The 14,396-nt window shown below is 37.4% G+C and overlaps 1 protein-coding gene and 1 non-coding gene across 5 annotated transcripts in view; both read left to right on the top strand.

Annotated features, from left to right (window-relative positions):
* LOC105678973 (uncharacterized) overlaps positions 1-14,396 on the top strand; it is a 65,092-nt gene that overhangs the window by 24,834 nt on the left and 25,862 nt on the right. For all 4 annotated transcript variants that reach the window (XM_012378736.2, XM_012378735.2, XM_012378738.2 and 1 more), the window contains exon 2: positions 10,372-10,574. In XM_012378736.2, the coding sequence (XP_012234159.2) occupies positions 10,372-10,574 (203 nt within the window). The remainder of the gene's footprint in view (positions 1-10,371; positions 10,575-14,396) is intronic.
* On the top strand, positions 9,989-10,060 carry TRNAP-UGG (transfer RNA proline (anticodon UGG)). Its single transcript has one exon. It is a non-coding gene; the product is annotated as a tRNA-Pro (tRNA).

The raw sequence follows: 14,396 nt of genomic DNA, 5'->3' as shown, positions 1-14,396 counted from the left end.
CGAAATGATTTGCAAACATTCCTCGATAGCGTTATTATTGCAAGTATTTTTTCAATTTTTTTCTGTAATACGATTGCGCTTGGAGATTCACGGAATCAGATTATCCTCGTCAATAGATCCGCGGCAGTGCCGTCAAATCGGGGCTGAATCGGTGAACTAGAAAAATCCGTGGTAGCGGAAACTGGGAGGCAAGGTCGTACAGTAGGATAGATCGCTGTGACCTTATTATCCACGGCGCAGTTCGCGTACAACGGGATCTGAAAGAGATACTACGTCTCCGCGCTGTTGTACATATTGAAGGATCGAAATCCTTTCCACTCGCAATCAATTGCGATGCGATTCAATCACGAGAAAAGATGCAGATAGGAATTTGCATACTATGGACATATTACGTAGTAATTTGATTGATAATTTATCCTCAACAATTGGCAACACTGATTGTTCGAAAGAAATTGGATATTTATTAATTTAACGATCAAGTATTCGTGCAAAGGAATAAAATTCTGAATTGTTATCGTAACTTGTATAAAGCATTTTGTTATCAAATTGTAGATTTTCTTATATCCTTTCTTTCGAAGGTTATCTTTTCTAAATGTATATTTATGGGAACATTTTTCACTTTAATGTCTCGATAGACCGTAGAAATTCGGTTGCGCGTTTTATAGACCCATGTATTTACCGACGGATTTAAAATTGACCTTTCCTCGAAGGCGAAGAATTACATTTAGCGAAATATACGGCGGAAAAAGCGGGATTTGCAAGCTTCGTGGAAACTGAAATATCCGTCGTCTTAACGCGGACGAAAAGAAGGGTCGCACATTTGTTACGTTGGCCCCCAGTTATGGTCATTGCGCCAATTCAGTCCGACATCCGTCCACGTCATGCGCTCGCGTGTGAGCACATCGCTTCGCGGTTAAATACTCCCGTTAAGGCCGCGTTTTCACGCCGGAGATAAAAGGGGTCGTTCACACGAATTGAGAATTTTGCGAAAGGCGACACAGTGTCTTTTGAGTCTTGCTTGCGAACGCGGGCGTTGAAGTCTTTAAGGGTGGAGAGATGCTTAAGTTTAATAAGATATATTCTTAATCGAAATACTGAGGTATTTTATTCGATGTGATTGCATTATGCAGTTATATTATGCAGCATCGGACGTAACGATCGGGCAAAACTTTCTGTGACTATTTGATTAACGAAGATTGATGCAAATAATCGATATGTATTTAAAAAGCTATGTAGGATATTCGTGTTACGGAGACGTGGAGAATCAGGGAAGCCTGTTTTTGGAAGAATGCCAGGACGATCGTTGCGTCATTTCAAAAGATAATGTTTTCATCATCTATTAGTGGTATCTGATTCGCGAAAGTTTGGACTTTCATAAATTACAAAGTCGACGAGATTTGATCGGTGTAACGCCACATAGTGAGATTTCTGCGATTACGGCTGCGTGAATTTTGATACATATATCTCTTCCGTGTATTTAATTACAATTAATTATTTCTCCGTTAATTAAACGAAAATTGGATGCCGAGATATATAATAGAAATGTGAAATTTTTGATAATTGAATCGGAATTAGAAATTATATTATTTAACTATGTGATATTAAAATGCATTATAAGACAATAAATATTAATAATTTAGTTTCATAAATATTTAACGATATATAAATATCAAAGCTGTTAAGATAATAAAGAATGCTAGAAATTTTTAAAAAGAAAATTAAAATAATAAGCAATTAACGCATTATTCATGAATTAGCGCAAATTGCATTGCCATTATTACAAAGGTCAATGTTTTAACACGATGTTAATTATGATAATAAAATGTATTACGAAGCATGATCGATAAGAATAATAATTCAGGTTTGTAAATATACATTTAACATACGAATTTAATAAAGTCGCATAAAAGTACTGAAATTACCAGGAACCAGTGTCTCTGCGAGATAATTTGTTACATGAATATAAATGTAAGACATGAGATGTCATGAATTGCAAATTAGCACAAAAATGGTCGGTATTGTTATCACAACTGTGCTCGTCGTTGCTGCAAAGTCTCTCTTTTGTAACAGGACGGCGCTCGCGGAATAAAAGGGTCAAACCACATGTTCAGGAAAGCACTAATAAGCACGCGAGCACAATAGCCGCTTGTAACATTCTGCGAAAAACGTTAATTTGCCTTATTTATCGATTTGTACGTGCAATCATGCATTGTTCGCACTGGCCCCGTGGCGGAGAGGGACAGTGACACGTCACAGGATGCACGCTGGTGCACGTGACGAGGCTGGTAGCAGAGCAAGCTGGTTGGAAGCGCTGGAGGTTGCAGTCAAGGCTGTAGAAAGGCGCTGCCGGTTACATCTTGCGATTTATACCGAGCGGTCGTCGAACCCGAACGCGTTTGTCGCTGTTTGCGCAAGGTCGTTTTACTTAGGCTCGTCTTGGTCGTCGACCAAGTCGTCGAGTCTTTACGACTACTCTTTACGACACGCTCGCAGCAATACGGAAGTATTTATACACGACTAGAGAAGTGCGCCTATATAAAAATCGCATTCGGGAAGTCTTTTCGATATCGCATAAATCTGCACTGGCAGATTTTTATTTAAATCAATTATGCACATCGGATAATTGTAATGTTGTTCAATTATTTCAATTATTAAGATTCAAAGCGCAATACAAGCTGCTAATGCAACATTAGTAGAATATCACTTACACTTTGAAAATAAAATTCCGAGAAAAAAGAAATTAGTGGATTTAATTAAACAGATTTTAACATGATATTAATTGAAACTTTTATTACTATAAAATTATAGCTAAGGATTTTTAATTTTAACGATATTACGATTTTTATTATCTTAATGGTATTAAATGTCGGGTGACGTTATGATAATTGATAATCTTTCACGGTATTTTTGTTGAGGGAAATTGGACTCCAAATTGGTCAAAGAATGTGTCATTAAGCGTTACTATAGTAGAGGCGGGACGCTCTTTATAAGTGCTATATAAAGAAGCTGAAATAAAGCCAGTGTAAAGGGCCAATTGCTCGTCAATTAGCGTTTAACTAATTTTCTCTCGCTGCCTATCTGCGAGAGAAGCTCTAATCTACAAAAGAAGTAATGCGTGTATAAGGGCTGCCGCGAACGTTGTTCGTGTGCGATAAATTACTTTTCATTATGCGCTTAACGTATCGTTCGTTAATATAGTTTATGAAGTTGTTTAATAAGTTATTATTTTTTTTTTAATAATCGAAAGAAAGCCGGTCAACGCGAGAAATTATGCAGATGACACGTTTGGAATTACAGACAAATTTACTGGCGATAATGAGGGATCTTTGAGGGCTCTTATTGCTCGGTCGCCGTTATTAATTATTTCTTTCTGCTCTACATTCGATGTTCCCAGCTGCGCATCTTGCGCTCCCATTTTCTCTGATTGAATTCTTTTCTCAACTCATTGCCTTCGCGACTGTTAGAAATCTCGCCTTACCTTTTATTAAGACGTTACTCCTTGGCAAGAAAATTGATATTATTAAATAGGGCGACTTTCGAGCATGATTATAGTTTATAAAATACGGCATATGAGACGAGCTTAATTCAAAGGATTGATGAATCGAAAGCAGTGAGAAAGAAAGTAGTATTGTATAGAGTTCTAAATACAGAAAGTACAAATAGCGTGGTGAGAAAACATTGGACGATGTGTAGCAAGAAAAGAAAATAATTGTACTGCATAATGTTGCATTTGTGATATAAAAAATACGGTAAAATCATCGTACGTTGTCATTTTTACTAATTAATATGACATTCATTTTCTGTTATTTCTACTTTAACAATCCTCTATTTTTAACTAACTAATGGAAAAATTTCTCAAGAGTTTCAGAGGAATAATATTTGCGATTGTAATGCTGAAAGATAAGTGAAAAAGATAATTTCTAGCTATTTTTGACCAGTCGACTTACGTAGTTTTTATGAGTAAATTGCACGCTGCTTAATTAGTTTTCCGCCAATTTGCGCGAGAAAGCACAATGGCACGGCTGTCGCGACGGAAGAAGCTTCCTTTCGCCAAGTCATTACATAAATAGATGTTCCCAACCTACGTGCGGTTCTTTATGGTATCCGTCCGATCTTTCTCACCGAGAAAATCCGGTCCGCCGGCAAATTCCTTCCAGACATTTTACGCGATCCTTGCAAACCGCGAATGTATGTTGATAAAAATTGAACAGAACTCAAAGAAAGTGTAGTTTCTTGCGACGTGAAGTTTCCTTTCGTTAGCGCCGCGATTTCTCCACACTTCCGCTGTTTTATCTCGATCGGTGGCGGCAGCGTTGTAAAATTTGCAGGGAATAATTTCGTTGTTAAGTTCACTTTTATATAAGCTTTATTAAATATGCGCGCGGAAATGCGCTTTTTATTGTTCTTAAATTGCGGCATTACTCAGCACAGTCCGTAGCTTTTATATTAGTTGCAATATTTTATTGTTTCAAAGTTCAACTGACTGTCGCAATAATGTGTTCCGTCGCTGCGCGCGCGCGAATAACACTTGCATGGACCAATTCCGCTGGACATTATCGCGTTATTGACTGTTGCAATAACGGATTCTATTATTGCACGTGAACTATTATTGTACAATTTCCCTAGAGCCAATTACACCGCTAAATTGACAGTAGCCGCGATAGAATGGAAAATAATTTATTAAGCCGAGATCTCAGCGTTCGTAAGAGAGTGTACGAGCGTAACTCTCATCATCCACTTGCCTCTTCGCTTTATCAGCTCACTCATCTTTCTCTCTTTCTCTCTCCGGCAAAATAATGAACTTGGCGTGTCTAATATATCTTTCATCGCGAGATAGGATCATGTGGCTGATGCGTGGAAGATGTACGGACTTTCCGGCAGGATCTCCGGCTAGAGACAGCCGAGCCACAGTTTGTCCTAGCGGTAAATTATCCCGCCGTTTCGCGGTCCGCCGTCGTTTTATCCATCAACCGCCCGCTCATTACGTAATCACGTCAGGTGGAGGAGGCTTCGCTTGTGCCATTAGCGACGCGCGGGTCGACCGGCGCGAACCGGACTCTCGATTAGCTCGCCGAGGAGAGAGATCAATCGCGGCCTCGAACTTGACACGCGGCGTGATTCGCGCGAGCAACTAGTGTCTCCGATTTCTCGACACCTATCGTCCCTTGCGAAAGAAAAAATCGATTTAGATTCCTTGAGAAATATTGGCATACTTGGACTACACCGAACTTACTCGTGATTTAATTTAAAAAATTTTTTTATTTTGCTTCTGCGAAATTTTGTTGGACATTTTGTTAATTTTATATAAAAATTGTTCGTTAACATCATATATTTTTTTAAACTTTTATGATTTAATATTGAAAATTCAAGAGGAGAATGTTGGATCATATTTTTACAAAAAAGTTCTACTTTATAATGGTTAAAAAAAAAAAATAAAATTGCAGATATAAAAAACAGGAAATTTTACTACTTGTATAATTTACAACAAAGATGTTAATGAGTATCTCGAACTTGACACGCGATGCAGTTCGTAACTCGTAGAGTGTTTACGTGACGTTTTTAATCGTTTATTGCATATTACATCATATGTTGTGTGTCGATTGACTGCAACGTACCTATTATAATGTTATTGCGTCGTTATGTTGGAGTCGCTCAATATTGCGCAAAGTAGGCCTAGTAAAAGTTTAGTTGAAATAAATTTGTACCTTTACTCGCGAGTTCCGCATGTGAGAAATTCGCGAAATGGTAATTTTGCTGGAATATAAGTACGAGTGAAACTTGTACGCAATTACGCAAAAGCATTCATAACTAGATGAGTTGTGGCAAGCGTGCGAATTTCCATGTGTATGCATCGTTATTGGTTTGCTTAACGAAGAGTTCTATTTGCGTGAAAATGTGAGCGATTTTGCGATTTGTTATCGTTAAAATGTATATCTTTGCTAAAACTACCGTGGGATATCTTACGTAAGAACTGTATTATCAATGTTACGCTTTATTTTTCGGGACGCGCAAGTAATGACGACGTTCAACAAACTACAAGTAATAATCCGTAATTTACATTTAAGATAATATCACGATAATTACATTTACGTGAAAAGCATTATATATATAAACGGTTCTACAGAAATTTCATACAACTAGTTGCCTAGTAAAATATTTTTTTTTTTAAGTATTTTTTACATTATGTAATAGATGGTTACAAGATATTCTAAGAAATTTAATGTCCTGAAACGATGTATTATAGCAAAATTTTTGAGACAAATTTAAAAGAATTATATTTCTTTGAAGTAATGAGTTATATTTTCACAAACATTGATTATCCAATGCATCATCATGGTAATTATTTTTATTATTATCAGAACTCTTAATAATGATTTCAATATTAATACTTTCGCAAAGTGAGCGCGATTTGTGACCCTCAAAACGTCGATTTTCCAATTTTGCCCCTTTCGAGACGCGATAGAGGCCTATTTATAGTCAGTGGAGCGAGAGCAAATGGCACTCGGTCTTGTTGCTTCAATTGTTATCCCTTCCCCTCCCCCCCTCCCGGCCTCGATGACCTGAAACATCCGGGTAAATGGGGCAGAGGGCGAGGCGAGTCAAGAATCGCCCAGCTACACGGGTTATCTCATCGACATCTTCAGAATAAGGTCATCTTGATCGCGACACGTCCTCTATGCTATCCGATAAACTCTTGCGGTGATCGCGTACGTGTACTGCGTATGCGAGCATCGAATTTCCGTAAAAACATAAGTGAATTTGAGACGTTGAGCGTCACAAACAATGTACAAGTCACTCACGCGCGCGCGTGTGATCACATTTATATTAAAATTCTCTTCTTAGCTTACGTAATAGATTAAAAATTGCGTGCTTGATCATTAACATTTAAATATCACGAATGTTTAATTGTTATCGAATATCTTATTTGAATTGGAACAATACGAATTCGACAAATAAAGTATGTGATCTATTTAGAGACTTATGGCTTTTAAAACTCAATTGACGCTAATCGAAACTTGTGAGTGTATGATTTAATCTTTGAAAATATTTCTTTAATTTATGAGAAATCGGATAAAAATTGATAAAGTAAACTCTATGTGAAATTTCTGTTTTAAAAGTTGTTCTATTAATATTAATATAATGTCATTATTATGAAAACACAACACACATTTTTAATATGCAATTTGTAATTTTTTTTTTGTTTTTGAAAGTTGCGATAAAATATATATACCTATCACGTGTATATCTTCCGATCACTTAGGGTTGTAAAAAGTTGTGCCAGAAGATGAAACTTGAATTTTACATGATAGAGCATGACACGCAATTCCCATAAACTTTGATCGATCAAAGTACGAATATTATCAGTAGAAGTAAATAAATTATACTAAAAATATTACTAAAAAAAATATGGATGGATGGAAATATCGAGATGTATGACAATATGACGTATGACTAGATGTGCGCGCTTCATTGTTTTTCAGAAAAATTAATTATTTTGTTATTTACAAACGAAAGCTCATATATTGTCAATTATTCACTTGTATAACATATTTTATTAATAACTTTTTTAATGTTTTAAATTAAAATTTTGCTTGTTTATCATGAAAATCATATATTGCAAGACAAGGCGTCATTTGTATTTTTCACGTTGCGAGAATAAATGGCGACGCGAAATAAAGTTGCATAAATAAGTAATTCGTATTGCAACGTTTTTGTCGAACGACCAGTGTTACTGCATCTTTCTGCATATTTGTTTCTTTTTTGTATGTGTAAATTTAGATTTTAACGCGCCGCAAGCAATCTGCATTTGTCATCTGATTTATGATTGAAGACGATTTGCATAGTCTCGCGTATACCGAAAATAAAAACGATAAGTTCGTTGCGTCGCCAGCTCTTTGTTATCTCATCGTTACAAAAATTCTGGCAAGACCGCTGAAGAGACCAGTGATTTTCAGGCGGTCGATGCGTGCACTTCGGACGAATACGCACGAAATTGATAGAATTGGCGTTTTGTAGTTTATCGCAGTTGACGTCAATACGCGGAGATTGTCGAGGCAGTTTTGCACAGTCGTTTTTAAAGAAAAATTTAATTGTGAGTGAATGAATTTATTGCGAAATAGGCATTTATGCGATACAATATTTTTAGCGGAATAATCCTCTCTGCAAATCGAAAGAGGAATGATTCAATTTAATTGGAGTTAACTCCAGATTGTACGATTTCATCATCAACAGAAATTTGCGAAAAATTGGAATAAAAGAAAAATTATTTTAAAAAGCTGCGTTTAAATATCGCTGCAAAGGTAGGTTCTCTAAAAATAATTCAAATAAATTTAATTAAATAAGCTCATTTGGTAGAAGAATTTAATTGATAGAGTATAACATGAAAATGGCATTATAAAAACAAGAATGTTACGCGAAAAATAAATATTATCTCTAGAGAATAATCTCTCTAGAGAGCTTGCTTACTAATTGGATATATATTTTTAAAAATCATACACAAATATACATAAAAATACACAGTGTGCGTACGAAGAAATGTGAATGGAAAATCGTGTCATGCGTCTTATACATCAAACGTTACACCACTGTTCGCTTTCGCTTGTTGTCGCAGGTGTTAAAATTTCACGTTATCTGCATTGTTGTCTACAAATGGCAGCTAGTTTGGCGTTTATTATTGCAGCCGTGGTAGCGAGAGTGACGAGCCAATAGAGAATATCCCGCGTTATTTATCGTTGACAGTCAGATTCGGAGCATGGAATTCAACATTCGTCGTGTGCACTAACAAATCCATATATCATTGTTGCAACGGTAAAAACAATGCGCCGCAGCCGCGTGCTGACCACGCAAATGCTGCACTTGTGTGGGGCTTCAATACGAAGCTAATTTCTCTTGTATTTCGCCCGTAAGATTTTAATTAATCCCTTACAGACCAGTTGCGTATTGTGTTCGATTTCTCTCTGTCGTATTGTCCGAATTGAAGAAACGAAATTATTTTGTGCCGCTTTTAAACATTAATTGTTTTGCAAATTTGTTATTAATCGACATACAATACGTATTGTATATAGAAAAATGGGAAAGCATATCGAACTTATTAATTTCTTGGTCATTTCGCGATTAAAGATAATGATGTAATGCACACTTGAGAATTCGGGCGGAACGTAACCTGCGTCATTTGTTAGTTCGACGATCCGCAAAGGGCATTCGCGTTAATTATCCTGCCCCGGCGGAGTTACGCCGACGAGGCTTCTGCGTCGAATTAGTAGCAGTATATGATGTGGGAGATTGATTCAATTACTTCGTCGTGTAAACGCTGCAATTTGCCGGGAACGTACGTTTACGCGATTTTACGCTCCGATCGTTCATCACGGCTGAAAAGGTCGATCGTGTCTATGAGAACGCTGTCTTCGTGAAGTTTCGAAGCGTGAATAAGATGTCTAAGTTTGATCGTCGTGGAAAGAATGATGCACGAGATGTTCAAAGCGAGAGTTCGCCACTTGTAAAGTCCACTTTAAATACGAAGCCGTACTCAAAGCGGAATTTATGTATACGACTTTGCGTAATGCACTTTTCCTTTGAATGTTTCTATAATCCCCATAATAAATTCTACCTTTACTAATTAAATTTACTCTCTTACAGTATAAAGAGCTTATTACAACGCTCTCTAATTAGGTTAGAACTTTATTCACAGGAAATTAAATTATTGATATTTGTGAATAAATTTGTCTGAAGTTTAACACTTTTGCGACCGTTAATATATTCGGCTCTCTGCCTTTTCCTTCTTTTCTGAAAAATCCGACATTTTATATTACACGACTTAATACAATGACGCAAAAAACAGTAAACGTAAAATTAGCGAGCGGCCGTGAAAGTGTTAATAATTGAAATGGCCACTTTTGTGGGCTTGGTTTGGTCACGATATTAATCATTTAATTAAAATTAATAATTTTACAGTTCAGCTTGAGAATATATCATCAAAAGATTATCAAGCGGCTCAGTGGTCTAGGGGTATGATTCTCGCTTTGGGTGCGAGAGGTCCCGGGTTCAAATCCCGGCTGAGCCCGACTCACTTTTTTGTTCTTTATTTTTTATTCTCTTTTCTTGCCTTTTGCTTCGTGGACGCATACGGTTCGCAAATCATTATCGTTGAATTTTTACGGATTTATTTAGGGCAATTATTTACAATAAAATGATGCTTGTAATTTGCCTTCATGATTGATTATCCAATTGTACAAATAATACAGGAGGTAATATATCTTTTACATGAAATAAATATGTCCCGTCCCATTTACGGATGATCACTCATCCGTAACAATTTTCACCGGAAATCCTTTATTACAGCTCTCTAATTAGTCTCATTCATTGTTGTTGCAGGACTGGCAGTATGGCAACTGAGGAGGGAATGCTGGGCGGCGGTCTCGGCGCGAAATTGAAATGCCCGACTCCCATATCGCGACTGAGGGTGGAGAAAATCGAGGGCGGCTTGATGGTGGCCGGCGTAGTAATAGCGGCGAACTGCCAGATCGCCCTTCCGGCATTCGGCACGCTCTTCATGCTCGTCGGCGCCGTTCTCACTGGTTCGTACTTGCTCATTATTGTCATCTAATATTACATCCGTCTTTTTTCTTAAAGATGGGTGTGTATTTTGCGTGCAAATAAACAGGCGTGAGAGGCGCGGATGAAAGGAACGGACTTGTCGCGATATTAAAGAAAAAAAAATAAAAACAATTTCGGAACTGTCACAAACGTGATATTTTTTTTAGAAGTATATTCCGCGTCAAAGCGCCATTTCTGAGAGTAGCATACTTCTTCGCGCAACAGACACTGCATGCCGCTGTAGATTCTGTTACGCGTTTTCTCTAAAACCACAGACCCGCTATTCTCGTCGTGCTGTAGAAATGCAGCTCTCATCTCACGCTTGGATACACACTCTCTTTCTAAGCAAATAAAATTTGACGTTCAACAGACATATTGTCCGTTAGACACGCGGCTGACGTATCACAAAAATTCATCAGAAAACGTTACGATCAAATAAACGAGATGTCTGCTGCTTCTTTCTCTCTCTCTCTCTCTCTGGATATTTCTAAAAGTTTCACCGTTACGAGGATTTTAACCGCGCCGCATAATTCCATTTTACAACTAATTAAATGCACTCGTGTGAATTGTTATATTTGCAAGAGCAAACAGTGCGTTGAACGGTACTTACATCTCGGCCGGGCGGATCTCTCGCAATCTTTTCTTTTGTTCCGCACCGTTATCTCGTTACGCGTCGTTTGTATCCTCATTTGCATCTCGCGATCGATCCCGCAAAATTCGCGACGGCGCGCAAAATTCTAACCGGTTTTCGCCAAGAATTAAGATAGCTTTAATCGCGTCGAGTGGACGTCACAAATGAAGAACGTTCTGAAACGTCCCGTTTATCTTATTAAAATTATGCTAATTTACAGCATTAAGAACACCTAATTTTTCACAACGTCGCTTATCGTTGCATCAACGATTTATCATTCCCGAACTTTTACTCTTTTTGTTGTCCACACTTTCGCATTAATGTAGGAATGGAGCATGCGTCACGACGTTATTAGCGGATGAGAATAATCTCAAGCTTTCCATTTCGGAGAAAGCATAGGCTTCGTAATCGCATCTAGGTCGCTTAGAAAGGAGGAGATCGGTATATATTGCGAGATATCATAATGATTCATTATCGCTTAACGAGAAAGTGCATCTATGTGTCCTATTTCGCTCAAGAATGCACTAGTGTTGTTTACTATTTATTTCAATGTGACATCGACTGTAGACGTAGAAAATTCTATCAGTGCCTTTTGGTGTCAACAATATATTCGCGGAAGATGCGATCGATTTTTCTTAATAAGGATTCGATCAAGCATTATTATTTATTACAGATTCTGATTTTTCTAACATTGCACATTTATAAAAATAACATTGTTAATATAGGCACTGTTAAACAAGTAGTTATATTCATAATTGCACGAAGAAAAAACAAATTCTCTCATGTAAATTTAAATTATTACAATATTTTAATTTTCGAAATAAATAATTCTGTGTTTGGCGAAACTGAAGATCGCGCAATCTTTCTTCGCAGGAATAAAAATCTTTTATTCATTTATGGTAATGCCGGATGATATAAAGTTGAAATTATATGAAGGAGAATCCGTGTTTCTCGACGGCTTGCATGACTGTCAACACATGTTTTTGATGGCAGACGTAACGCAAAGATAACTCTCAGGTTTAGTATTCTTCGTCACATACAAATCGTACTGAAGCCTCTACTGGCTTTTTATAAGCGGATTAATTACATGGAAAAAAGAAGCCGTGTTCAGTAAGCCGAAGCAGCGGCGGAGTTGCGCTAGTTTGCGCGAAAATATTCTGGAATTCCGTGAGCAACATGTAACGCGTTTAAGTTGCAAATTACTTAGTTCATCTTGTAGTTTCTAGCAAATTACGTAGCAATTATATAGCGTTTGCTCCGCTTATACGTCATGCTTTTAAATATTAATGCTGGTATTAATATTAATTAATATTAATACGTAATAGTATTAATATTAATAGCGAATTTCTCGGCGAAGAAATCTTAGAAGTCCTTCGCAGATATAAATAGATTAATAAATGTGAATTCTATATATTATATTAATTATACACCCGACAATAATATTGAAAGGTTGATCGATTAACCCAAGCTCAGCGGAAATTGGAAAAGTAAATGACGTTTTACATATACGATCGCCGTTGATATATTAACACCCGGAAGACTTCGAGGCCTCTTTTCAAGACGCGAGATACTGCTTCCCGTTCTTTCTCGCTGAATTAATTTGAGAGGCGCTATAGTTCGCTCGTCGGGGCGCTGACCCCGGAGATAGCACCATAGATACAGCTTTCATATCGCGACGAAGAAGTGGAGAAGAAAAAGGACAAGTAGAAGAAGGCCCAGGCTGTTTGCCAGGCAACAGCTGGCCCCTCACATCGTCCGCCGTCACTTCGCGGCCACGCTTCTGCACGTACGGGCTGCCGAGTGTTGTTACCAACCGATTTATCAAAACCGGTCTGTCGTCCCTTCACTGTCTTCCTTTTTTCCTATCGCCGCCGCGCCGAGACCGGTCGCATTTCCCTTTCGTTGTTTTCACGCGTCTCTCTCTTCCTCCTTGGTGCTCCCGATATCTCTCCGTCCTTATTGCTTATTCATGCCGCGTTTAATGTCTTTGTTACGTTTATCGCACCCGAGTCCCCTTTGATAGTCAAGTGGAACGAGGATTTTATTTCTAATTACGGACTAATTGAATGGATCGTTAATTTAAATGTAAGACATTGTTGAGAATCTTGCGGGTGTGTAGTTTATCTGTATTTTCTTCAATTTCATAACTTTTTCAATTTTTCATGCTGCTTCATATATTATTTTTATGCTTTTGAGAGATTTGCTGTTTCACTATGACGTATTTCGTTCCAAAGTAAAATATCTTTGTTAATATAATGATAATAGAAAAAGGCGAAAAAAGATTAAATATCATAAAATTGTAAAAATTGATGTTAATTATTTATTATAAAATTGTTTTAAATATTTTTGTCAGAATATAGATTGAATAAAGATAGGATGAAATTTACGATGAGAATAAAATGTACAATGTAGGCAGAAGCATAAGATAAAGTTCATTTTATTCACATTATTGTGAAGTTTATGAAGTTTTCTTATCTTATCCGCAAAGAAAAAGCGACAAATGCGAGGAGAAGTTTCCTGAATCTGCGCATGACAACAATTTATGAAGCGTTTCGCCAGCGTTATCGATTAAAATATGCTAGAAGGCGAACTCTCTATGGCGAGCGTATTTACGTCCATTATTTCCGCCACTCACGTTTACAAACGTACATTTTCTCTCCAAATACACGGCGACATTCTGCCACAAAGCGACTGACAGTGATAAGACGAGCGTTATTGCGTCGTACTATAGAATTCCCCTTCGAGCACATAAAACTTCTCCCTATAAAAGTTCCCACGTTTGCGTAGTCAATGCCGATGGTTCGAACCTCGCCGAATCAACGCGATTACGAAGCCTCGCGGAGAGTAAAACGATTTTGCGGCATTGTACGAGAGACACGCGAAGGGAACATAAAGCCTTATCCGCTGAGAGCTTTTCGTAAAAGTCGAGTTCAATGCAGCGGAAATCCTGTTTGAACAAGCTTGACTGTTTAATCACTCCCGCAGTTAAGAGCTAACATCATTTGAGAGTTTATTCAACACTAGGAACGCGGAAAGTAAATTATTTACAGTTTGCGAATTTACAGATGTTACATGTGTATATATCAATAGAATTAAAGCAGTTTTGTGTAAGAACTTGCTTCATTTTTGCGCCAAAAAAGAAAAAGGATTCGTCTAGCTGGAAAAAAAAACG

Source organism: Linepithema humile, chromosome 3, assembly GCF_040581485.1.
Source record: "Linepithema humile isolate Giens D197 chromosome 3, Lhum_UNIL_v1.0, whole genome shotgun sequence".
Lineage (NCBI taxonomy): Eukaryota > Metazoa > Arthropoda > Insecta > Hymenoptera > Formicidae > Linepithema > Linepithema humile.
This window is presented reverse-complemented; position numbering and strand designations above follow the sequence as displayed.